This window comes from Salmo salar, chromosome ssa14 (assembly GCF_905237065.1).
Source record: "Salmo salar chromosome ssa14, Ssal_v3.1, whole genome shotgun sequence".
Classification (NCBI taxonomy): Eukaryota; Metazoa; Chordata; class Actinopteri; order Salmoniformes; family Salmonidae; genus Salmo; species Salmo salar.
The window spans coordinates 93,349,686-93,377,127 of record NC_059455.1 but is presented as its reverse complement, the minus strand read 5'-3'; the positions used below and the strand labels follow the sequence as shown (position 1 = coordinate 93,377,127).

At 45.6% G+C, this 27,442-nt stretch overlaps 2 protein-coding genes across 3 annotated transcripts in view; both read right to left on the bottom strand.

Annotated features, from left to right (window-relative positions):
* Nucleotides 1–3,904, bottom strand: part of LOC106570681 (gamma-aminobutyric acid type B receptor subunit 1) — a 281,759-nt gene extending 277,855 nt beyond the window's left edge. The window contains exon 1 of the mRNA XM_045695041.1: nucleotides 3,519–3,904. The gene's annotated coding sequence lies outside the window, so the exon portion shown is untranslated. The remainder of the gene's footprint in view (nucleotides 1–3,518) is intronic.
* Nucleotides 3,905–9,695: 5,791 nt separating this feature from the next.
* Nucleotides 9,696–27,400, bottom strand: LOC106570686 (SH3 domain-binding protein 5-like). 2 transcript variants are annotated; one of them, XR_006759012.1, is made up of 8 exons: nucleotides 26,740–27,400; nucleotides 26,016–26,078; nucleotides 25,438–25,566; nucleotides 21,905–22,066; nucleotides 18,442–18,615; nucleotides 17,390–18,153; nucleotides 13,784–13,859; nucleotides 9,696–10,629 (listed from the first exon to the last, which is right to left on the bottom strand). XR_006759012.1 is itself a non-coding variant. In XM_045695039.1 (7 exons), the coding sequence occupies exons 1-6, from the start codon at nucleotides 26,989–26,991 to the stop codon at nucleotides 17,413–17,415; spliced, it is 1,521 nt and encodes a 506-aa protein (XP_045550995.1). In that variant the 5' UTR covers nucleotides 26,992–27,400; the 3' UTR covers nucleotides 11,342–13,859; nucleotides 17,390–17,412. The 2 variants fall into 2 exon arrangements, 1 of the variants encoding a protein (XP_045550995.1); XM_045695039.1 differs by lacking the exon at nucleotides 9,696–10,629 and having other exon boundaries at nucleotides 11,342–13,859.
* Nucleotides 27,401–27,442: the final 42 nt, after the last annotated feature.

Below are 27,442 nucleotides of genomic sequence, written 5' to 3'. Positions count from 1 at the left end.
CCACATTCTAACTGGAGACTCCACATTCTAACTGGAGACTCCACATTCTTACTGGAGACTCCACATTCTAACTAGAGACTCCACATTCTAACTAGAGACTCCACATTCTAACTACAGACTCCACATTCTAACTACAGACTCCACATTCTAACTACAGACTCCACATTCTAACTACAGACTCCACATTCTAACTACAGACTCCACATTCTAACTACAGACTCCACATTCTAACTACAGACTTCACATTCTAACTGGAGACTTCACATTCTAACTAGAGACTCCACATTCTAACTGGAGACTCCACATTCTAACTAGAGACTCCACATTCTAACTGGAGACTCCACATTCTAACTGGAGACTCCACATTCTAACTGGAGACTCCACATTCTAACTGGAGACTCCACATTCTAACTGGAGACTCCACATTCTAACTAGAGACTCCACATTCTAACTAGAGACTCCACATTCTAACTGGAGACTCCACATTCTAACTGGAGACTCCACATTCTAACTAGAGACTCCACATTCTAACTAGATACTCCACATTCTAACTACAGACTCCACATTCTAACTACAGACTCCACATTCTAACTACAGACTCCACATTCTAACTACAGACTCCACATTCTAACTGGAGACTCCACATTCTAACTAGAGACTCCACATTCTAACTGGAGACTCCACATTCTAACTAGAAACTCCACATTCTAACTGGAGACTCCACATTCTAACTAGAGACTCCACATTCTAACTACAGACTCCACATTCTAACTGGAGACTCCACATTCTAACTGGAGACTCCACATTCTAACTGGAGACTCCACATTCTAACTGGAGACTCCACATTCTAACTGGAGACTCCACATTCTAACTGGAGACTCCACATTCTAACTGGAGACTCCACATTCTGACTGGAGACTCCACATTCTAACTACAGACTCCACATTCTAACTACAGACTCCACATTCTAACTACAGACTCCACATTCTAACTACAGACTCCACATTCTAACTACAGACTCCACATTCTAACTACAGACTCCACATTCTAACTGGAGACTCCACATTCTAATTAGAGACTCCACATTCTAACTAGAGACTCCACATTCTAACTGGAGACTCCACATTCTAACTAGAGACGCCACATTCTGACTGGAGACTCCACATTCTAACTAGAGACTCCACATTCTAACTAGAGACTCAACATTCTAACTAGAGACTCCACATTCTAACTAGAGACTCCACATTCTAACTAGAGACTCCACATTCTATCTAGAGACTCCACATTCTAACTAGAGACTCCACATTCTAACTAGAGACTCCACATTCTAACTACAGACTCCACATTCTAACTGGAGACTCCACATTCTTACCGGAGGCCACATTCTTACCGGAGACGCCACATTCTTACTGGAGAAGCCACATTCTTACCGGAGACGCCACATACTTACCGGAGACGCCACATTCTTACCGGAGACGCCACATTCTTACCGGAGACGCCACATTCTTACCGGAGACTCCACATTCTTACCGGAGACGCCACATTCTGACTGGAGACGCCACATTCTTACCGGAGACGCCACATTCTTACCGGAGGATCCACATTCTTACCGGAGGCCACATTCTTACCGGAGACGCCACATTCTTACCGGAGACGCCACATTCTTACCGGAGAGGCCACATTCTTACCGGAGACGCCACATTCTTACCGGAGACGCCACATTCTTACTGGAGACTCCACATTCTTACTGGAGACGCCACATTCTTACCGGAGGATCCACATTCTTACCGGAGGATCCACATTCTTACTGGAGACTCCACATTCTTACTGGAGACGCCACATTCTTACTGGAGACTCCACATTCTTACCGGAGACGCCACATTCTTACCGGAGGATCCACATTCTTACTGGAGACGCCACATTCTTACCGGAGGATCCACATTCTTACTGGAGACGCCACATTCTTACCGGAGGATCCACATTCTTACTGGAGACGCCACATTCTTACTGGAGACGCCACATTCTTACTGGAGGATCCACATTCTTACTGGCGACTCCACATTCTTACTGGAGACGCCACATTCTTACTGGAGACGCCACATTCTTACTGGAGGATCCACATTCTTACTGGAGGATCCACATTCTTACTGGAGGATCCAGGGTATTTAATGACCTGTATCTTCCACAGCCCTGCGAGACAGTTCATATTATTGGGGTAATAGCTAAGTCATTCAGGGTGTACAGACGGCTTGGAGCTCTCTGCTGCCAAGATAGTGTGTAGACGATGTACTAGAAGTTATCTGGCCGTTGGGGTGTGATGTGTAACCTGTCTGTCTGTCTGTCTGTCTGTGTACTGGTAATCCTATATATCATGTCTTCCAGTGTCTATGTGATCAGATCCTAATATCAACAAACACACAGACACAGTGATGAACCCCTCCCCCCCATGCTATCATTAGTGCCCTAATTAAGAGAGTTTATTATCTCGCCAGTCTCCCGGGGGATTGCTATAACACTGATAAATAAACAGCTGACTTTGCCACGGTAACACCAATTAACCCTGTTTACACAATCTGGCTTCACACACACCTGCAGAGAAATGGCACCCTATTCCCTTTATAGTGCACTACTTTTGACCAGGGCCCCATAGTAACAAACACATTATCATAGAAAGAGGCTAGGAGGACCCTGGTGATTTGATGCTTACTTAACACAATGAATCTGCAAGACAATATCCACAGTGCTTAAAACACAGCCTTACAGACAGACGTTCCTTAGTGTCCAAACATACATATACAATCCAATGAATCTGGAGAACAACAATCTACAGACATAATGCTGAGAAAAACACAGCAGTTTTATATAGAGACAATATTCTGGGTATCTGTCAAAACCAAGGGCCAATCAATGACGTTAACTCCCAGGGTTGAAAACCAGCAGTATGTCGTCGAGGGTGGGAATTCAATAGGAACGGATGAAGGCATAGATTACAAGGCAGCCAGTGCTACCGGTGTTTCATAAACTATTCTGACAGTTTAATGTAATAGCCACAATCGACCACCGACATATGAAGCCCACATGGGATACATACAAGTCATTATGGGCCTATCACAGTGGAGAGAGAAAAACACCACTTTAAAAGGTCAGGGAATGTTTTGCTGCTGAAGATCTAAGCAATGAGGCAAGGTAATGCCAAGAACCGGTCTCAGTGGTCACGGCAATAGATTAGCCCCTCTGGAAGTCAAACCCCGAGCTAGAACAAACATATCCACGGCTATGGGGGACACAACAGATAAACACAGCGAGCATGTCTTTCTACTTTTTACTGGTGGTGTCTGTCGTCACAGCAATACAATAGCCCCTTTTGACAGTTGAAATCCATAGGGACCATAGGAAGCACAAATGTATTTCATCATGTTGAAGAAGGTTGAAACGATGACAATGAAAGGCAGATAGATATGGGGAACATAACGTTTTGCAGCACTGTGATGTGAGAGAACTGAAATGTCCAAACTTACCGCTGCACTCTTCAGCCTCTGGATGACAGTCAGCGAGGATGATGATGATCTCAAAAAGAGGTTTGATTGGTTGATTGATATCCAGCCTGCGTGCTGACGATTTTTTGTTGTTGTTGCGTGTGAAAGTGTGTGTTTGCGTGTTTAGGATCAGTGAGGAAAGGATGCGTTGGCACGCGCTAGCGAGCGGTCACCACAACCGATACACGTTACCTTAAATATTCAATCTGCCCTCATCTAAACGAGTAGGCTACTGAGAGGCTATTGCTAAAATACAAACTGTAAATGGCGTTGCTCTCAAATGCTGTGCTTAGCCTATAATTGTCTATAAAAAAAATAATTAAAAAGACACATGTAGCCTATTCAACTAGGCTTTATCAAATATACCTTTAAATAAATCAAAGCTATAGATAGCAGAATGTTTATTAAATAGCCTAACCTAGTTGTGCCATAAAGTCCATATTGCTTGGTTTTAAATAATTGACAACACGTCGATTCGAATGCAAAAATGGATCACCAGTCCATGAAAGTAAAAAAAAACGCAAATATACAATCATTACCAAGCTTAGGTAAGATTACTGTCGCTTATAGTTCGCTATAGGAATCATACTCACAAATAGATGCCCGTTCAATTGCCATGTTTCCATCGAATACGACTCGTAGGGAGAAAATAAACCGCAAATGTAGACAGCAGTCTGTGCAAAAGTGTGTTTCGTGCAAACAAATGTTCCCCAAACCCTAAAACCAAGACTGCAATACGTCTATGCTGTGATCCGAATTACAACAACTCGCTGTATTTCTGACCAGTGTAAAATGTTGTCTCGGGAAACGCGCGATAGCCTACACACAGAGACGCGCGCACACACACACACACACACACACACACATGAGCGACGTTGCACTGTGCACTTCCCTGCTCTCTCCTTCCCTTCTCGTCGCGCTCAACAATGTCCCTCACTCACCCGTGACGTCACTGGGCGAGACGCAACGCTAACTCTCCCTTCCTTATCTGCAGTAGAGTTCAGTGTACCCCTACAGCCCCACTACTTGACGATGGGCCCGGTAGTCGCTGGAAATAGTGCTGGTGGGAGAAATTAGAGCCCTCATTGGCTGACAGAAAGACATATGGGGTTTACACATCCTAGATAAATAGTGAAGACCACCCCACTATGCCGAGTTCATGGCTAACAGCAATTGGCCAATCAACTCCTTCTGTCTCATCCTCCTCTCTCCCCGCTGTCGACTGTCAGTTTGATGTATGTAGTCATTCTATGAGCATAATCAACTTATTCTGCAGCTGGCAGGTTGGGGCTAGCTGGGCTGGCTGCAGCTTCAACGACTGCCCCAAATGGCACACTATTCCCTATGTGGTGCACTACTTTTGACCAGAGCGGCTTTGGACAAAAGTAGTGCACTACATAGGGAAAAGTGTGCCATTTTGGGCTCAGACAGGGTGATTGTATTACTGAGGAGGACAGCGATCAGCGGCTCTGGCCCCCCATTGTCATTGCAGGGATGATCAGGTTTATCATTCATTATTTCTTCAGTTTGGATACCAAAGCCAGTTAAGAGGACCCCTGTCTTGCTGGCTCTGTTCTGGTAAGGGAGGCTGAGTATACTGGGTAGGTAAGGGAGGATGGGTAGACAGGGTACGCTGGGTAGAGAGGGGAGGCTGGGTAGGCTGGGTAGGCAGGGTAGGCAGGGTATGCTGGGAAAGTAGGGGTACTGGGGAGACAAGGTAGGCAGGCTATAATGCATAAGTAGTGGAGGCTCGGTAGGTAGGGTATGCTGGGGGGAAGGCTGGGGAGGTATGGGAGGCTGGGAAGGTATGGTAGGCTGGGTAGGTAGGGTAGGTAGGGTAGGTAGGTAGGGTAGGCATGGTAGGCTGGGGAGGTATGGTAGGTAGGGTGGGTAGGGTAGGGTAGGTTGGGGAGGGAGGGTAGATGGAGTATGCAGGGGAGGCATGGTAGGTATAGGTATGGTAGGTAGGTAGGGTAGGTGGGGTAGGCTGGGGAGGTATGGTAGGCTGGGGAGATATGGTAGGTGAAGTAGACTGGGGAGGTATGGTAGGTAGAGTAGGTGGGATAGACTAGGGAGGTATGGTAGAGTAGGTGGGGTAGGCTGGGGAGGTATGGTAGGGTAGGGTAGGTGGGTAGGCTGGAGAGGTATGGTAGGTAGGGTAGAACGGGGAGGTATGGTAGGTAGGGTAGGCAGGATAGATAGGGTAGGTTAGGCAGGATAGATAGGGTAGGGTAGGCAGGGGAGGCTGGAGAGGTAGGGCGGGGTAGGGTAGGCAGGATAGATAGGGTAAGGTAGGCAGGGGAGGCTGGAGAGGTATGGTAGGAAGGATAGATAGGGTAGGGTAGGCAGAGGATGCTGGCAGAGTGAGAGAAGGATGAGTCACACCACACAACACAGGAGGCAGGTGGAAATGGATCTGCCATTTTCAAAGATCTAACACAACTGAGTCACAGAAAATAGCAGTTTTTTCTCTGTTTGCTCTGCTGCATGAATTGCACATGACATATTGAACACGTGCCATCGCTCACACAATGGTAGTGTTTATCTTAGAAGTGGAAAGGAATGCTTTAGAATGTGGTGCTGAAAGGACAGTTATAGAATGTGGTGCTGAAAAGACAGTTCTAGAATGTGGTGCTGAAAAGACAGTTCTAGAATGTGGTGCTGAAAGGACAGTTCTAGAATGTGGTGCTGAAACGACAGTTCTAGAATGTAGTGCTGAAAGGACAGTTCTAGAATGTGGTGCTGAAAGGACAGTTCTAGAATGTGGTGCTGAAAAGACAGTTCTAGAATGTGGTGCTGAAAGGACAGTTCTAGAATGTGGTGCTTAAAGGACAGTTCTAGAATGTGGTGCTGAAAAAACAGTTCTAGAATGTGGCGCTGAAAAAACAGTTCTAGAATGTGGTGCTGAAAGGACAGTTCTGGAATTTGGTGCTGCAAAGACAGTTCTAGAATGTGGTTCTGAAAAGACAGTTCTAGAATGTGGTTTTGAAAAGACAGTTCTAGAATGTGGTGCTGAAAGGACAGTTCTAGAATGTGGTGCTGAAAGGACAGTTCTAGAATGTGGTGCTGAAAAGACAGTTCTAGAATGTGGTGCTGAAAAGACAGTTCTAGAATGTGGTGCTGAAGGGACAGTTCTAGAATGTGGTGCTAAAAGGACAGTTCTAGAATGTGGTGCTAAAAGGACAGTTTTTGAATGTGGTGCTAAAAGGACAGTTTTTGCATGTGGTGCTGAAAGGACAGTTCTAGAATGTGGTGCTGAAAGGACAGTTCTAGAATGTGGTGCTGAAAGGACAGTTCTAGAATGTGGTGCTGAAAGGACAGTTCTAGAATGTAGTGCTGAAAGGACAGTTCTAGAATGTGGTGCTGAAAGGACAGTTCTAGATTGTGGTGCTGAAAGGACAGTTCTTGCATGTGGTGCTGAAAGGACAGTTTTAGAATGTGGTGCTGAAAGGACAGTTCTAGAATGTGGTGCTGAAAGGACAGTTCTAGAATGTGGTGCTGAAAGGACAGTTCTAGAATGTGGTGCTGAAAGGACAGTTCTAGATTGTGGTGCTGAAAGGACAGTTCTTGCATGTGGTGCTGAAAGGACAGTTTTAGAATGTGGTGCTGAAAGGACAGTTTTAGAATGTGGTGCTGAAAGGACAGTTCTAGAATGTGGTGCTGAAAGGACAGTTCTAGAATGTAGTGCTGAAAGGACAGTTCTAGAATGTGGTGCTGAAAGGACAGTTCTAGAATGTGGTGTTGAAAGGACAGTTCTAGAATGTGGTGCTGAAAGGACAGTTATAGATTGTGGTGCTGAAAGGACAGTTCTAGAATGTGGTGCTAAAAGGACAGTTCTAGAATGTGGTGCTGAAAGGACAGTTCTAGATTGTGGTGCTGAAAGGACAGTTCTAGAATGTGGTGCTAAAAGGACAGTTCTAGAATGTAGTGCTGAAAGGACAGTTCTAGAATGTGGTGCTGAAAGGACAGTTCTAGAATGTGGTGCTAAAAGGACAGTTCTAGAATGTGGTGCTGAAAAAACAGTTCTAGAATGTGGTGCTGAAAAAACAGTTCTAGAATGTGGTGCTGAAAAGACAGTTCTAGAATGTGGTTCTGAAAAGACAGTTCTAGAATGTGGTTTTGAAACGACAGTTCTAGAATGTGGTGCTGAAAGGACAGTTCTAGAATGTGGTGCTGAAAGGACAGTTCTAGAATGTGGTGCTGAAAAGACAGTTCTAGAATGTGGTGCTGAAAGGACAGTTCTAGAATGTGGTTTTGAAAAGACAGTTCTAGAATGTGGTGCTGAAAGGACAGTTCTAGAATGTGGTGCTGAAAAGACAGTTCTAGAATGTGGTGCTGAAAGGACAGTTCTAGAATGTAGTGCTGAAAGGACAGTTCTAGAATGTGGTGCTGAAAGGACAGTTTTAGAATGTGGTGCTGAAAGGACAGTTTTAGAATGTGGTGCTGAAAGGACAGTTCTAGAATGTGGTGCTGAAAGGACAGTTCTAGAATGTAGTGCTGAAAGGACAGTTCTAGAATGTGGTGTTGAAAGGACAGTTCTAGAATGTGGTGCTGAAAGGACAGTTCTAGAATGTGTTGCTTAACGGCCAGTTCTAGAATGAAAGGGCAGTTCCAGATGGTGTCGCGGACCACACCCCCTCTAACCATGCCACAAATCAGGGGAGACTTTCCCAAAAGCATCCATTGCCAGTGCTTCCTTTAGACAGTCCCTAGAAGCTGTATTTTCCCCAGAGGACCAGCAGACAGAGCTGTAGGAGATATTGTCCCCAGTCAGTCACCTCAGACCTCAGTACATCTAGCCTTAGTCTGCAGAATGATCTCCTGGTTTATCATGTGTGGGCGAAGGAGAGGATATGTGTAAATCTATCTATTCATCCCTCCCTCCCTCCCCCCATCTCCTATTGTCGGTCCCACAAGGACCTGTATCACACCACTCTTACAAACAGACATGCACGGATGAATTCCCCCTTTCACTCTCTTTCTCTTTCTCTCACTCTCTATGTCTCTCTCACACACACACTTTTCTCAGAAATGAAACAAAAATCCCTACTATACCATGGAGAATATAAACAGCTGGTAAAATAAAATAACAAAAGACTAAAAGGTTGAGTCCCAAATGGCAAGCTGCGTCCCCATAGGGCTCTGGTCAAAAGTAGCGCACTTTGTAGGGAATAGGTTGCCATATTTGGGAGTCATCCTCAGGCTCATGAACATCCCAGACGTGTTCACCGAACAGCAGCTGCCATCGAGCAGTCTAGCGGTGTGTGTACATTAGAGCATATCAACAACTCACACAGAACATGAAAAGCGATATCAAAGTCTCTCAAATATTTCCACCTAATTTGTAGACTTTCTCTTCATATCCAACTGGGATTATAAATGAGCAGTTACTTTTTCCCGCTCTCTCTAACAAAGTATTAAATAGATAATTGAATGGTCTGTGTACCAAATGGCACCCTATTCCCTATTTAGTGTATGGGCCTAGAGCTCGTTAAAGGGTAGTTGAGTTTCTCTCCATTTTAGCAGAGCTGTTATCACCTTTGCTCCTTCATCTGTCACTTTCTCTTTCTCTTCAGCCCCTAAAATTACAGTCTGTCACCCTATCTTCCCTTTCACAAATCAATTATCAAACCTTTCACTCCTTCACCACCACCCCCCACCCCCCTGTCATTTTTCTTCCCTCTCTCTGGTTCTAAGTGCAGCTCTTGTCTACATTTATATATCGATATTTATATCACAGTTTAATATTTGAAACTCAGGGAAACTGAGGGTTATCTTCCGTTTTCTCTCATTCTCCATCCCAAATGGCACCCTATTCCGTATATAGTGCACTACTTTTGACCAGGGCCCATAGGGATTAGGGTGCACTACTTTTGACATTTGGGATACAAACCTGCATTCATTAACCCTCCCTCTGCTCTGTACCCATGGTATGATCACCATCAAGATGGGGGCGGCAGGTAGCCTAATGGTTAGAGCATTGGGCCAGTAACCGAAAGGTTACAAGATTGAATCCCCGAGCTGACAAGGTAAAAATCTGTCGTTCTGCACCTGAACAAAGCAGTTAACCCGCTGTTCGTAGGCCATCATTGAAAGTAAGAAATTGTTCTTAACTGACTTGCATAGTTAAATAAAGGTCAAATAAAAAAATAAAAGATGAGCCTGTCTCCTTCCATCTCTCCCTCTGCTCTGTACCCATGGTACCATCAAGATGAGCCAGTCTCCATTCACCTCTCCCTCTGCTCTGTACCCATGGTACCATCAAGATGAGCCAGTCTCCATTCACCTCTCCCTCTGCTCTGTACCCATGGTACCATCAAGATGAGCCAGTCTCCTTCCATCTCTCCCTCTGCTCTGTACCCATGGTACCATCAAGATGAGCCAGTCTCCATTCACCTCTCCCTCTGCTCTGTACCCATGGTACCATCAAGATGAGCCAGTCTCCTTCCACCTCTCCCTCTGCTCTGTACCCATGGTACCATCAAGATGAGCCAGTCTCCATTCACCTCTCCCTCTGCTCTGTACCCATGGTACCATCAAGATGAGCCAGTCTCCATCCACCTCTCCCTCTGCTCTGTACCCATGGTACCATCAAGATGAGCCAGTCTCCTTCCATCTCTCCCTCTGCTCTGTACCCATGGTACCATCAAGATGAGCCAGTCTCCTTCCATCTCTCCCTCTGCTCTGTACCCATGGTACCATCAAGATGAGCCAGTCTCCATTCACCACACTCCCACTGTACTTCTGCTTTCCATTAGTATATGGTTCCTGTACTACCGTGCCTCTGGCGGAGTCACAAATCCCACCCTTTTCTCTATTACAGTGCACTACTATTGACCAGAGCCCATAGGGGCACTATACAGGAAATAGGATGCCATTTATATAGGCAATAGGATGCCATTTGGGACTCACAATGTCTCATTGATATTCAGTATCACAGAGTAGAAAGACCTACCATTAGGATGATGTTACTGTGGGTGTTGGGTTATTCCAACGCTGTTTTTCTCTCCGACTGCAGATCACAACAGAGGCCCGCCTGCACATAATATATCATGCTACAATAACTCTGCCTCCAGGGACGGTTGTAACAAGTCTAGAGAAAGTAAAATGTTAATATGTACTGGAGGATGGAAAACTAATATTGATAAGAGACTCTTATGCAATGCAACAGTGGCAACTGCTTATGACAATGGGCACAAGGATCTGCAAATGACTGGTTCCTAACTGTGATTTCAATGGCATGACACAAATACACTTCATCCATCAATGGTTCTCACAAGCGCACAGGAAGAACTGAGCCATAGTCCATAGTCTGGAATTATATTAAAAAAAAACATTTTCTAGGTATGGAGTCTTTTTGGGAGAGACCATCAGCTTTTCTATTCTATATGACTTTACCCAGATGAACACCCCATTCCACAGAAGGCTATATGACTTTACCCAGATGAACACCCCATTCCACAGAAGGCTATATGACTTTACCCAGATGAACACCCCATTCCACAGAAGGCTATATGACTTTACCCAGATGAACACCCCATTCCACAGAAGGCTATATGACTTTACCCAGATGAACACCCCATTCCACAGAAGGCTATATGACTTTACCCAGATGAACACCCCATTCCACAGAAGGCTATATGACTTTACCCAGATGAACACCCCATTCCACAGAAGGCTATATGACTTTACCCAGATGAACACCCCATTCCACAGAAGGCTATATGACTTTACCCAGATGAACACCCCATTCCACAGAAGCCTTCTAGCACTGTAGGCATATCTAAAACTCTACAGATTAAACGTTGTGTTAAATCAAAGTTTAATACTTGGAAATAGCATCACATTCCATAAATTACCATGTACATGATTAATAAATTAACATTCATATCATCATTATTATTATTATTATACATCAACTACACTTTAAATAGCACCCTGTTCCCTACATAGTGTACTACTTTTGACAAGGCCCCATAAGTAGAGCACTATGTAAGGAATGTAGTACAGCTGTATTTGGGATGCGGTCCATTTACATGAACAAATAAACCACGGTGTCAAGTGGAGCAGGTAAATGAGAAGACTTTCCATTAATGCTTCACACACCCTATTCCCTACATAGTGCACTACATTTGACCAGGGCCCTATGGGCCCTTGTGCACTATATAGGGAATAGGGTGCCATTTGGGACTGACCAACTGACCACTGATCCCAAATCAGCATTTATCAGCGAATGGAATGGGGGTAGTGGGAACATTGTGGGGAGCAGCAAATGTGATATAGACCAGGTTAAGAGAAGAGAACAGCCAGGTAACAAGGATGATGCTGACCAGGTTAAGAGAAGGGAACAGCCAGGTAACAAGGATGATGCTGACCAGGTTAAGAGAAGAGAACAGCCAGGTAACAAGGATGATGCTGACCAGGTTAAGACAAGAGAACAGCCAGGTAACAAGGATGATGCTGACCAGGTTAAGACAAGAGAACAGCCAGGTAACAAGGATGATATAGACCAGGTTAAGACAAGAGAACAGCCAGGTAACAAGGATGATGCTGACCAGGTTAAGAGAAGAGAACAGCCAGGTAACAAGGATGATGCTGACCAGGTTAAGAGAAGGGAACAGCCAGGTAACAAGGATGATATAGACCAGGTTAAGACAAGAGAACAGCCAGGTAACAAGGATGATGTTGACCAGGTTAAGAGAAGGGAACAGCCAGGTAACAAGGATGATATAGACCAGGTTAAGAGAAGAGAACAGCCAGGTAACAAGGATGATGTTGACCAGGTTAAGAGAAGAGAACAGCCAGGTAACAAGGATGATGCTGACCAGGTTAAGAGAAGGGAACAGCCAGGTAACAAGGATGATATAGACCAGGTTAAGAGAAGAGAACAGCCAGGTAACAAGGATGATGCTGACCAGGTTAAGAGAAGAGAACAGCCAGGTAACAAGGATGATATAGACCAGGTTAAGACAAGAGAACAGCCAGGTAACAAGGATGATGCTGACCAGGTTAAGAGAAGGGAACAGCCAGGTAACAAGGATGATGCTGACCAGGTTAAGACAAGAGAACAGCCAGGTAACAAGGATGATATAGACCAGGTTAAGAGAAGGGAACAGCCAGGTAACAAGGATGATGCTGACCAGGTTAAGACAAGAGAACAGCCAGGTAACAAGGATGATGCTGACCAGGTTAAGAGAAGGGAACAGCCAGGTAACAAGGATGATGCTGACCAGGTTAAGACAAGAGAACCGCCAGGTAACAAGGATGATGCTGACCAGGTTAAGAGAAGAGAACAGCCAGGTAACAAGGATGATGCTGACCAGGTTAAGAGAAGGGAACAGCCAGGTAACAAGGATGATGCTGACCAGGTTAAGACAAGAGAACAGCCAGGTAACAAGGATGATGCTGACCAGGTTAAGAGAAGGGAACAGCCAGGTAACAAGGATGATATAGACCAGGTTAAGACAAGAGAACAGCCAGGTAACAAGGATGATGCTGACCAGGTTAAGAGAAGAGAACAGCCAGGTAACAAGGATGATGCTGACCAGGTTAAGACAAGAGAACAGCCAGGTAACAAGGATGATATAGACCAGGTTAAGAGAAGGGAACAGCCAGGTAACAAGGATGATATAGATCAGGTTAAGAGAAGAGAACAGCCAGGTAACAAGGATGATGTTGACCAGGTTAAGAGAAGGGAACAGCCAGGTAACAAGGATGATATAGACCAGGTTAAGACAAGAGAACAGCCAGGTAACAAGGATGATATAGACCAGGTTAAGAGAAGAGAACAGCCAGGTAACAAGGATGATATAGACCAGGTTAAGACAAGAGAACAGCCAGGTAACAAGGATGATGCTGACCAGGTTATGTAACAGTCAAAGATGAAAAACTAAGGTGGTACTGAAGTAGTTAAAAGGAGAACAGGCAGTTTACAAGGATTAACTGAATGAGTAACAAATGGAAAAATAATGGGTAATTAAATAAACCAATTAGTGTGAAAAACAGAAGAGAAAATGTGTTATTGAACAGGTAAAAGAAGGGGGGACAGCCAGGTAACAAAGGGGGAACAATGATGGTTGGGTGAAGAGGTAAGGACTGGGAAAAGGGAAAAACAAAACTCCACAAGTACTGTCATCATGTGCAAATCAACTTTAAAACAGTCAAAAGATTCAAATCAATGGCACAGGTCTGCATGAACAAAACAATATTAAAAGTATGTGCATTAACAATAAATACCAGTACTTTACCATATATTTCTTCCCTGACTCCCATTCCTCACTCTCTGCGTGTCTCGCTAGTGTTGTGATCTAGTAGTGTCACTGTCTGGTGAGATCAATAAAATCAAGGAAAGGTGCCTGTCAACAGTCAACAGGTACTAAATGAACAAGTAAAGAAACTGGTCAAATAACCCCAGGAAGTGGAAACCCTTCAACAACAAAAATAATGCTGCCCTCTACAACAGGCAGGTGTTGCACCCCAATAACTAACATATCTTAGTGGTATTATGTACAGGTGAAATGTATGTAGAGGGGCGGCAGGTACCCTAGTGGTTAGAGTGTAGGGACGGCAGGTACCCTAGTGGTTAGAGTGTAGGGGCGGCAGGTAGCCTAGTGGTTAGAGTGTAGGGGCGGCAGGTAGCCTAGTGGTTAGAGTGTAGGGGCGGCAGGTACCCTAGTGGTTAGAGTGTAGAGGCGGCAGGTACCCTAGTGGTTAGAGTGTAGGGGCGGCAGGTACCCTAGTGGTTAGAGTGTAGGGGCGGCAGGTACCCTAGTGGTTAGAGTGTAGGGGCGGCAGGTAGCCTAGTGGTTAGAGTGTAGGGGCGGCAGGTACCCTAGTGGTTAGAGTGTAGGGGCGGCAGGTACCCTAGTGGTTAGAGTGTAGGGACGGCAGGTAGCCTAGTGGTTAGAGTGTAGAGGCGGCAGGTAGCCTAGTGGTTAGAGTGTAGGGACGGCAGGTACCCTAGTGGTTAGAGTGTAGGGGCGGCAGGTACCCTAGTGGTTAGAGTGTAGGGGCGGCAGGTACCCTAGTGGTTAGAGTGTAGGGGCGGCAGGTACCCTAGTGGTTAGAGTGTAGGGGCGGCAGGTACCCTAGTGGTTAGAGGGTAGGGGCGGCAGGTACCCTAGTGGTTAGAGTGTAGGGGCGGCAGGTACCCTAGTGGTTAGAGTGTAGGGGCGGCAGGTACCCTAGTGGTTAGAGTGTAGGGGCGGCAGGTAGCCTAGTGGTTAGAGTGTAGGGGCGGCAGGTACCCTAGTGGTTAGAGTGTAGGGGCGGCAGGTACCCTAGTGGTTAGAGTGTAGGGGCGGCAGGTACCCTAGTGGTTAGAGTGTTGGGGCGGCAGGTACCCTATTGGTTAGAGTGTAGGGGCGGCAGGTACCCTAGTGGTTAGAGTGTAGGGGCGGCAGGTACCCTAGTGGTTAGAGTGTAGGGGCGGCAGGTACCCTAGTGGTTAGAGTGTAGAGGAGGCAGGTACCCTAGTGGTTAGAGTGTAGGGGCGGCAGGTACCCTAGTGGTTAGAGTGTAGGGGCGGCAGGTACCCTAGTGGTTAGAGTGTAGGGGCGGCAGGTAGCCTAGTGGTTAGAGTGTAGGGGCGGCAGGTACCCTAGTGGTTAGAGTGTAGGGGCGGCAGGTACCCTAGTGGTTAGAGTGTAGGGGCGGCAGGTAGCCTAGTGGTTAGAGTGTAGGGGCGGCAGGTACCCTAGTGGTTAGAGTGTAGGGGCGGCAGGTACCCTAGTGGTTAGAGTGTAGGGGCGGCAGGTACCCTAGTGGTTAGAGCGTTAGACTAGTAACCGAAAGGTTGCAAGATTGAATCCCTGAGCTGACAAGGTAAAAATCTGTCGTTCTGCCCCTGAACAAGGCAGTTAACCCACTGTTCCTAGGCCGTCATTGTAAATAAGAATTTGTTCTTAACTGACTTGCCTAGTTAAATAAATAAAAAATGTAGTTTTGTCATTGAGCTGTTCTTGTCTATTGACGTTCTGTATTATGTGTCATGTTCTGTGTGGACCCCAGGAAGAGTAGCTGCTGCTTTTTCAACAGCTAATGGGGATCCTAATAAAATACCCAAATGCAAGTTAATGTTTCAACAGTGTTAACTACGGTAAAAGACTGGCAAAGTATTTCAATCTAAAACAATTAAAAGACTTTACAAAAAAAGTCTCACTATTCAAGGAAGACAGTTAAGAAATGTAATAATAAATGGTTAGAATTGAGATTCCTTGATTAGTAAAAAATTTCATCATAGACAGGGGTTATTTGCGCGTTAAACTCTTACAGAATATGTTATAATTTGGACGGCTAAGGGCACTTAAAATACATTTGAGTCAAATTAAAATCTTATTTTAGATGTTCGTCAAAACCTGTTCTTTATAGCGTATACAATAGTAAAGGAGTTAATTAGAACCATTTCCCACCATGCAGTGTAACATCTTGGATAGGTCCCAAATGGCCCTGGTAAAAAAAGTAGTTCACTACATATGGAATAGGGTGTAATATTGGACGCGGCCCCAGGCTAGCTGACAACATTTCTTCCGGACAGAAACAGGGATTGTGAAAAGGTCAGAGAGAGAAACACTGTGGAAGTGTTAAATCAATGCGAGTGACAGAGACACTCTCTACAGTCTGGTATCTGAGGAGTCGTTGGTCCTCTAGCTGCTGGGAACATTTCCAGAACATTCTACTGGGGGTAAAAACAATAAAACTGGTCTACAAACTAAATAAAATGTTTTATTTTAAAAAAAAATTATGAACTTCTTATCCGAAGGTGATTAAAATATGATAATCATATTCCTTTTTGGATTTCTACTCAAGAGGGAGAGAGAGAGCAGTATCGCTTGCATTAACGCCTTGTGTTAATTCCAAGGACGAGCCAAAAAAAAAAAAAAAAATTATGTGGTAATTCAATCAATATGGAAAAAGGCCTTCATTCAGACACTAAAGGCAACATAAAAACAGCATTCCTAAAATAAGAGTTGCTGTGTAAATTACTCCCGCATGTGAAACGGTCAGTAGAGTAAGTGTATGCCCTAAGTTATGTTGTCTCTGCATCTACATTCAGCACTGTGTTTAGACTAGCTTGGCCTCAGTGGATTTGTCATGAGAGAATGACAATTCTCACAGGGACCTAGTTTAATCACCTAACACTTCCTCTGCTCTCTCTCGCGCGCGGACGCAGTCTGTCTCACGTTGTTATTCATGATGCACCAGCCACCCTCCTCCCTGCTACTCCCCTCTGCTACTCCTCCCTGCTACTCCCCTCTGCTACTCCCCTCTGCTACTCCTCCCTGCTACTCCCCTCTGCTACTCCTCCTGCTACTCCCCTCTGCTACTCCTCCCTGCTACTCCCCTCTGCTACTCCTCCCTGCTACTCCCCTCTGCTACTCCTCCCTGCTACTCCCCTCTGCTACTCCTCCCTGCTACTCCCCTCTGCTACTCCTCCCTGCTACTCCCCTCTGCTACTCCTCCCTGCTACTCCCCTCTGCTACTCCTCCCTGCTACTCCCCTCTGCTACTCCCCTCTGCAGTGTCACAAGGATGCAGGCAGTGTCACAAGGATGCAGGCAGTGCCACAATGATGCAGGCAGTGTCACAAGGATGCAGGCAGTGTCACAAGGATGCAGGCAGTGCCACAATGATGCAGGCAGTGTCACAATGATGCAGGTAGTGTCCCAAATGACACCTTATTACCTACGGGGGGGGCTCTGGTCAAATGTAGTGCACTATATAGGGAATAGGGTGCCATTTGGGACTCAGTCTCAGTGTCAACACCAGAACTTCTACAATCTCCATGTCTTTTCTTTGATCTCGACCTTCCTATTTCATTCCTTTATTTGATCCCTCATCATCGTCATCACTCACCGGTCCATTCTATTCTTCTGGACTCACAAACTCACACTTCTGTGGTGCTGCTTGACAAAGCTCTCCTGTCTCTCTCTCCCTATCGCCTCCCTCACCTCCTCCAATCTATCCTGCCTTGGAGTGGGGATGACAACGTCCCTCACAACTCTCTCCTCTGCCTTGGGGTTCCCGTCTCTGTTCTTAGCTATCAAGGACCTCTCCTTTTCCCAGTCCTTTCCCATCAGGCTGCTCACATCCCTCACAACTCTCTCCTCTGCCCTGGGGTTCCCATCTCTGTCTCTGTTCTCAGCTATCAAGGACTGGTCCCTCTCCCTCTCCCAGTCCTCTCCCATCAGGCTGCTCACGTCACTCAGATCCCCCAGGTGCTCCACCGAGTCACACTTCCCCAGATCCGAGGCGATGGTCTGGAGGCTGATGTCAGACATGGAGTCTGACCCTGCCTCTCCCCTCTCCTTGTGTCCCCAGCCCTGCTCTCTGTGTCTCTCCACCCACTGCCTGGTCTTCTCTCCATCAGCCCAGTCCTTCTCCTCCAAGCCTCCTCCTCTGCCACAGGCTCCTCCAACCTGAACTCTGACCTCAGCCTCCGCCCCCACTGGGGAGCTCCGCCCACCGCAGGCTACGGGGTGGGCCCTGGTGGCTCGGACACGCCCCCTCTGAGCATGGATCTGCTCGCTGATTTGCTCCAGGTTGCGCAGGGCGACGGAGTAGCGCATCTTCACCTTTGCGACACGTTCTTCCAGCTGCACCACATTCGCCTTGTGCTCCTGTCAGAAAAGAAAAACAGACAGTAAGCTGCTTATGCCCTGGTCATTCAAATCAATGGGAGCGTCTCACGCTGTGCAAAGGTTACGCGTACGGGTCCAACGTAGCAGGCCATGTGTTGCTGAAAACATGTCAGATCTGGCCGAGCGGGAGCATGTCCATCAGGACGAGAACGGTTGTAGCACTGAACCTTGAGGGACACCGTAGATAATAGTGGACTCAGTTCTTGAATTTATTCAGATATAGACTCCTGTCCTATGGGCCATTCTGGTTGGGACAAGGCTACTCACCTCTAGTATGTGGTTGAACTGAGCCTTGAGCTCAAAGTAAGGTTTGGACTTGACGATGACCCTCTTCAGGGATTTCTGGAGGGTCTGGACTCGTTGTTCTGCCTCCTGGCACAGCTGAGTGACCCGCTGGTGCTCCCTCTCACTTCGCAGCCGCTCCTCCTCTGCCTCGTTCACCTGGGAAACACAAGCACGCAAACGCACACACGCACGCACACACAATCAGCAGCCGTCGGTCATGCCCTTTGACATCAAGCCGTCCTGAGCCAGCCTCACTCTGTAGGTGCCTCTTTCCACATCAATCACCAGAATCAACACACTGGCACTTTTACAAGGAGAAAAATCAACCAAGAGTAGAATACCTTATTTTACCTCACACATACAGTGCCTTCGGAAAGTATTCAGAACCCTTGACTTTTTCCCACATTTTGTTACGTTACAGCCTTATTCTAAAAGTGATTGAATTGTTTTTTTCCCCGCCTCATCAATCTACACACAATATCCCATAATGACATCACAATATCCCATAATGACAAAGCAAAAACAGTTTTTTAGAAATATTCTAACTGAAATATCACATTTTACATAAGTATTCAGACCTTTTACTCAGTACTTTGTTGAAGCACCTTTGGCAGCAATTACAACCTCGAGTCTCTTGGGTATGACCCTTCAATCTTGGCACACCTGTATTTGGGGAGTTTCTCCCATTCTTCTCTGCAGATCCTCTCAAGCTCTGTCAGGTTGGATGGGGAGTGTCGCTGCACAGAGGGTTCAAGTCCGGCCTCGGGCTAGGCCACTCAAGGACATTCAGAGACTTGTCCCAAAGCCACTCCTGTGTTGTCTTGGCTGTGTGCTTAGGGTCATTGTTCTGTTGGAAGGTGAACCTTCTCCACAGTCAGGTCCTGAGCGCTCTGGAGCAGGTTTTCATCAAGGATCTCTCTGTACTTTGCTCCGTTCATCTTTCCCTCGATCCTGACTAGTCTCCTAGTCCCTGCCGCAGAAAAATATCCCCACAGCATGATGCTGCCACCACCATGCTTCATTGTAGGGATGGTGCCAGGTTTCCTCCAGATGTGACGCTTGTCATTCAGGCCAAAGAGTTCAATCTTGGTTTCATCAGACCAGAGAATCTTGTTTCTCATTGTCTGAATCATTTAGGTGCCTTTTGGAAAACTCCAAGCGGGCTCTCGTGCCTTTTACTGAGGAGTGGCTTCCGTCTGGCCACTCAACCATAAAGGCCTGATTAGTGGAGTGCTGCAGAGATGGTTGTCCTTCTGGAAGGTTCTCCCATCTTCACAGAGGAACTCTGGAGCCCCGTCAGAGTGACCATCGGGTTCTTGGTCAACTCCCTGACCAAGACCCTTATCCCCCAGTTTGGCCAGGCGGCCATCTCTAGGAAGAGTCTTGGTGGTTCCAAACTTCTTACATTTAAGAATGATGGAGGCCACTGTGTTCTTGGAGAACTTCAATGCTGCAGAAATGTTTTGTTACCCTTCCCCAGACCTGTGCCTCGACACAATCCTGTCTCAGAGCTCTAAGGACAATTCCTTCAACCTCATGGCTTGGTTTTTGCTCTGACATGCACTGTCAACTGTGGGACCTTATATAGACAGGTGTGTGCCTTTCCAAATCATGTCCAATCAATTGCATTTACCACAGGTGGACTACAATCAAGTTGTAGAAACATCTCAAGGATCATCAATGGAAACAGGATGCACCTGGGCTCAATTTTGAGTCTCATAGCAAAGGGTCTGAATACTTATGTAAATTAAGGTATCTGTTTATTTCATTTGTAAACATTCTAAAAACCTGTTTTTGCTTTGTCATTATGGGGTATTGTGTTTAGATTGAGGAAGAAAATTGTAATTTTTCTCAATTTTAGAATAAGGCTGTAACTTAACAAAATGTGTTAAAAGGCAAGGCGTCTGAATACTTTCCGAAGGCCCTGTATCACTCACACTCACCCTCTGAACAGAGCAGCATTAAGCCATCAACATCACGACCAACTGTTAGATTGACGCTTGGTGATGATAATACCTGGGTGAGAGTCCCTCTCTTCAATCTCACATATGCATGCTAAGTGCACTGTGGCTCACTCGAGTCACTTCCATAGCAGAACAGAACAGCGGAGCTCCATTGCATGAGAATGAGGACATCCAACCTCCAATTAATTATCATTGATTAAGCACAGAGAGTGCTCGTCTCCCTGCGCCACGCTGGCCGTCTCAGGCTACATAATAAATAGCTGATGTGGCCATCTGACACTGACCCAAATGGTGCTCTATTCCCTATGTAGTGCACTACTACCCTATGGGCCCTGGTCAAAAGTAGTGTAGTGTGTAGGGAATAGGGAGCCATTTGGGATGTAGCCTTAAACCTCCACTCCAGACTGATGAGGAGGCTTAATGCTTTCACATTTCCATTGGACCTTATTCAAGTACAATCTTGTGGGTGAAGAGATTGATAGTTCTCACAGGACCCCTCTACCATTATTCACTGTCTACCACAGATATAGCTTTAGCCACTAGTAGGCTAGTGATTGTCTAGTGCAGAGATAATCAACTCCAGGACTGGTGGGTTAAGCCACTAGTAGGCTAGTGATTGTCTAGTGCAGAGATAATCAACTCTGGGACTGGTGGGTTAAGCTACTAGTAGGCTAGTGATTGTCTAGTGCAGAGATAATCAACTCCAGGAATGGTGGGTTAAGATACTAGTAGGCTAGTGATTGTCTAGTGCAGAGATAATCAACTCCAGGACTGGTGGGTTAAGCTACTAGTAGGCTAGTGATTGTCTAGTGCAGAGATAATCAACTCCGGGACTGGTGGGTTAAGCCACTAGTAGGCTAGTGATTGTCTAGTGCAGAGATAATCAACTCCGGGACTGGTGGGTTAAGCCACTAGTAGGCTAGTGATTGTCTAGTGCAGAGATAATCAACTCCAGGACTGGTGGGTTAAGCTACTACTGGTTTTATTTTCTACCTGGTAATTAACCCCTCACCTGCTGTACCACGTCTGAATGAGTCCCTGGTTAGAAGGAGAAAATTGACACCTGGTCTGGTCCTGTCCTACCATAGCTACGACCTGTCCTCTCCCTGTAACTTGGAGAACCCCCTCCTCTCCCTCTTCCTGTGCCTTAGAGGACCCCCTCCTCTCCCTCTTCCTGTGCCTTAGAGGACTCCCCTCCTCTCCCTCTTCCTGTGCCTTAGAGGACCCCCTCCTCTACATTTTCCTTTTTTTAATATATTTTAGTCATTTAGCAGACGCTCTTATCCAGAGCGACTTACAGTAGTGAATGCATACATTTCATACATTTTTTTCCATACTGGTCCCCCGTGGGAATCGAACCCACAACCCTGGCGTTGCAAACACCATGCTCTACCAACTGAGCCACACGGGACCTCTGTCTCTTCCTGTGCCTTGGAGGACCCCCTCCTCTGCCTCATCTCTCTCCCTCTCTCTGTCTGTACCTTGGAGGTGGCGTGGTTGAGCATCTCCTGCCAGGTGGGGTCCAGAGTGTTCCTGTCTGCTAGGAGCCCCTGCTCTGCCACGTACACCATCTCTCTGGCAGCCGTATGCATGGAGACGGCTCTCTCGTACCGCAGCGCTGCCTTCTGCGTCTCCTGCTGGGCCTATGAAAACAACAACCAATCATAGTTCAGTAAAAGAACACCACACAACCAATCATAGTTCAGTGTAAGAGACCACACAATCCATAAATAGTTTCATAACAGAGACACCACAACCAATCATACGACGAACCAATTACTAAAGGGGCGAATTCTGACTTAACGGTAAAGTTCAAATGTAATTCCCATCGACATCAATCCATGACTAAGTGAAAATCTGATTTAAAATGGAAGTCAGGATTAGCCTCTAAAATCAAGAGCTAGACGGTGGAGGGGACACTGAGGAAAACAGGAAGTCTCCCCATCACCAGCTATAAAACAAGACGGCAGCAACAGCTACAAATCCTAGAGAAGTGAAACATAAAAATAGGTGATCCTGATCGTATTCTAGTCATTCTAGAGAATTATGTCAAAGCCAGAGAGAGGGAAGATTTGTCCGTGTTGGTTTAGGGAGAAGGGGAGACAAAGTATCCATCCCAAATGGCACCCTATTCCCTATATAGTGCACTACTTTTGACCAGGACCAGGGTGCCATTTGGGACCCAGTCAAGGTGACTCAGAATCACAGGGCAGGACAGAGCAGTCTCCTGAGATAGGCTGTACCAGCAGGAGGGGGCGGGGCCCGGAGGAAGGCACAAGGTTGAACAAAGTTTATGGTTGTCAGGTGAAGATTGATGACGGCTTCACTTTGAACACCCGTTATCATTTTTGTGACACAGTTCCCTTGACGGTCAGTCTCGCTCAATAACAGTCAGACGTGTGGCAGGCGAACCAAGCAACTGTGTTACGGACAGAATAATAAATCACAAAAGGTGCTTAGTTGTCTCCTGAATAGACATCCACGTACGTAACATCTACAGTATCAGTCGAAAGTTTGGATACACCTACTCATTCAAGGGTTTTTCTTTATTTTTTACATTGTAGAATTATAGTGAAGACATCAAAACTACGAAATAACACATATGGAATCACGTAGTAACCAAAATGTTTAACAAATCTAAATATAATTTATATTTGAGATTCTTCACAGTTGCCACTCTTTGCCTTGATGACAGCTGTGCACACCCTTGGCATTCTCTCAACCAGCTTCACCTGGAATGCTTTTCCAACAGTCGTGAAGGAGTTCCCACATATGCTGAGCACTTGTTGGCTGCTTTTCCCTCACTCTGCGGTCCAACTCATCCCAAATCATCTCAATTGGGTTGAGGTCGGGTGATTGTGGAGGCCAGGTCATCTGATGCAGCACTCCATCACTTTCCTTCTTGGTCAAATTGCCCTGACACAGCCTGGAAGTGTGTTTTGGGTCACTGTTCTGTTGAAAAACAAATGATAGTCCCACCAAGCCCAAACCAGATGGGATGGCGTATCGCTGCAGAATTCTGTGGTAACCATGCTGGTTAAGTGTGCCTTGAATTCTAAATAAATCACCAACAGTGTCACCAGCAAAGCACCCCCACACTATCACACCTCCTCCTCCATGCTTCACAGTGGGAACCACATATGCAGAGATCATCCATTCACCTACTCGGCGTCTCAGACACGGAGGACGGAACCAAAAATCTCAAATTTGGACTCATCAGACCAAATTACAGATTTCCACCAGTCAAATGTCCATTGCTTGTGTTTCTTGGCCCAAGCAAGTCTCTTCTTATTGGTGTCCTTTAGTAGTGTTTTTTTTGCAGCATTTATTTGGGCTGCAAGTTCTGAGGATGGTAACTCTAATGAACGTATCCTCTGCGGCAGAGGTAACTCTGGGTCTTCCTTTCCTGTGGCGGTCCTCATGAGAGCCAGTTTCATCATAGCGCTTGATGGTTTTTGCTACTACACTTGAAGAAACTTTCAAAGTTATTGAAATTTTTCAGACTGACTGACCTTCATGTCTTAAAGTCATGATGGAATGTCGTTTCTTGCCATAATATGGTCTTCTACCAAATAGGGCTATCTTCTGAATACTATCTACCTTGTCACAACAGAACTGATTGGCTCAAAGGAATTAAGGAAAAAAAATCCACAAAAAACGTTTAACAAGGCACACCTGTTGATTGAAGCTGGTTGAGAGAATGCCACGAGTGTGCAAAGCTGTCATCAAGGCCACGGGTGGCTACAAATATATCAAAATATATTTGTATTTTGTTTAACACTTTTTTGTGGTTACTACATGATTCCATATGTGTTATTTAATCGTTTTGATGTCTTCACTATTATTCTACAATGTAGAAAAAAGTAAAAATAAAGAAAAACCCTTGAATGAGTAGGTGTGTCCAAACTTTTGACTGGTACTGTACATGTCTAGGAAATTAGACCACCCAGCTTCTTTCTACTTTTCTCATCTACATTTTCATAGCATTGCTCTCTCTAATTCTCTCTTTCTCTCTCTCGGAGGAGCTGAGCCCTAGGACCATGCCTCAGGACAACCTGACATGATGACTCCTTGCTGTCCCCAGTCCACCTGGCCGTGCTGCTGCTCCAGTTTCAACTGTTCTGCCTGCGGCTATGGAACTCTGACCTGTTCACTGGACGTGCTACCTGTCCCAGACCTGCTGTTTTCAACTCTCTTGAGACAGCAGGAGCAGTAGAGATACTCTCAATGATCGGCTATGAAAAGCCAACTGACATTTACTCTTGAGGTGCTGACTTGTTGCACCCTCGACAACTGTGATTATTATTATTTGACCATGCTGGCCATTTATGAACATTTGAACATCTTGGCCATGTTCTGTCATAATCTCCACCTGGCACAGCCAGAAGAGGACTGGCCACCCCTCATAGCCTGGTTCCTCTCTAGGTTTCTTCCTAGGTTTTGGCCTTGCTAGGGAGTTTTTCCTAGCCACCGTGCTTCTACACCTGCATTGCTTGCTGTTTGGGGGTTTTAGGCTGGGTTTCTGTACAGCACTTTGAGGTATCAGCTGATGTAAGAAGAGCTATATAAATAAATTTGATTTGATTGGCCGTGAGGTTGGTTGTGGCTAATCAGGTCAAATTTCCAATCCATTATTTGCTTAATTGGTTTTCAATTAGATCCCTAACGGTTATCCTTACAATTTCCATCAGTTCCATTCGTTTGGAATTACCCTTCACAACGCTGATTAAACATGACTGTCACGCGTGCCAGGTTTCACCAAGGGTTAAATGTTTTATGTAATCAATAAGGATGATTTATTAGGCGGCTCCCTTGTATTACGCCCAAAATAACAATTTAGGAGGTTAAATTCATATTAGCATCTTAAGGAAAATGTTTTTTACACATTTATGCATGTGGAAAAAGATTTGTAAATGTAGGTTGACAGAAGCTGGTTAACTAAATGGATATTTTGTCATACCAAAGATAATATTAAAATTCAGTCCGACAAACAACCCCCCAGAAACACGCCAACCTCTTTGGTTAGTCTGCGGGCTTCGTAGTAGGGCCTGGCCTTCTCGATACAGGTGCCTAGCTGGGAGCCCTGAGCATTGAGCTTCCTGGCTGAGTCAGTGAGGATCCTCCTGTAGCTGGACCTAGCATCCTGAAGGAGAGAGAGACATTCACCAGTTAACCTCATAGCTCAGTACTGTAAATGATATGCTACCATTAAACTATAATCACACTAATATCATCCTCAATAGAGCTCTTTGCGATAGACTTTGACACAAGGGAAGAAAGTCATCTTCTCCACACCGCCTCTCTGACCTCTACTCAATAACAGTATGTTGAGGAGGACCTTGTGGCTAAATGAGGCCTGACTCAGTAGCCCATATGCACACAACATTCTCTATGTCAACACCAACAAAGAGCGGGTGCACCAAAAGAAAACATGTAAAGTGTAGCGCTAGCATTTAGGCCTCAGTCAAACAGACACCGTGTTGGGTAGTGTGGCTGATACGAACACTGTTCTGGGACAAATAGGCCTAGCCTCTCGAGACACATTACATTTGTTTCTGGGTGACCAGGCAAGGTTACAAAGAGCTCACTCACATCCAGTTTCAGTTCCAGCTTGTTGATCTCATCACTGGCCTGATTCAGGTGTTCTAGCTCCTCCTGAGAGAGAGAGAGAGAGAGAGAGAGAGAGAGAGAGAGCATTACAACACGGCATATAGACATGACAATTGAAATGTCTTTATTATTTTGTGAGTGTAATGTTTACTGTTAATTTTGTATTGTTTATTTCACTTTTGTTTATTATTTATTTCACTTGCTTTGGCAATGTAAACATATGTTTCCCATGCCAATAAAGCCCCTTAAATTAAAATTGAATTAACTGTAAAGAGAGAGAGTGAGAAAGAGTGGGAGGGAGGGAAAGCGAGAATAGGAAGAGGTTTATTATTGGCCCTGGTCTTCATCACAGTAAGCGAGTAGGAAAATGTTTCATATTTGGCTTAGCCTGGGCATAAATTGAATTACAATAAGTATGAAAGGAATCCCTGTGAAATTGTGGAATTAATTTGCAATGCAGATGTGGGCTTTAAGTTGCATAACTAGGCTAAATAATGCAAGCATCTGCCATACTGACATTTTGTTTCCCCATGGTTATTCATTTAGCTGTATTGACTGGGATGAGTATGCACTTGTCAAGCAGCCTACAGTACATGTAACCAGTATGAAGCATGGATTTGCAATAAAACAAGTCAGATACTGTACAGGCTGCTGTACTGTCTGTCTAACGGACAATTTCAATAAAACAATTTAACATAAAACGTACCTGAATTCGAGGGTCCAATTCCTCTTCATATTTGCCTTCATCAGCATCCTCAATCTTTTCCCCAGTAACAGCATCATCCTTACATTCTGTTTTCATCTTGTCCATAGTATTTTCGTTGCCTCCATCTCCTCCTCCTTTCAGGATGCAGTTGTCCCCATCCTCAGCCTCTTCGCCGGGGGTCTCCTCACGTAGGCCCGCCACTTCGGGACCCCCAGAGCCGGATGGATTTTCACGCGAACTCCCTGGCTCCATTTGTGGCCCGGGGGTTTACTCGACAAAATATGAAATGTAAATTTATACAAGTCGTATAAAATGTTTAAATACGTGCTATATGCACCACATGTTGGAAATCCACGTTTGCAATCAGCACCTATTCCTATCTAAACTAGCAGCTAGATAGATATCTGTTGTTTGCTAGCTAAATGCTGTAATCAAGCCATTGCTTTCCTTGGCAGGCTAACTAGCTAAGGTTAGCTAGCTGCTAGTTCGCTGAACTTGCAGGTACATATAGCTAGCTAGCTAGCTCAAGCTGTAGCTCCATTTACGCCAGATAACGTCATCATATTATCTGTGGTGTAGCGTGAACCAGTAAAATACTGTAGCTTTAGACAAACCAGTCCTTCTGCCTTGTCATGACATGTCATCCCCCCATCTCTTCCCTGCTCTGTGTTGGCAGCCCTAGCTGGAGGTGTGAAATGTATAA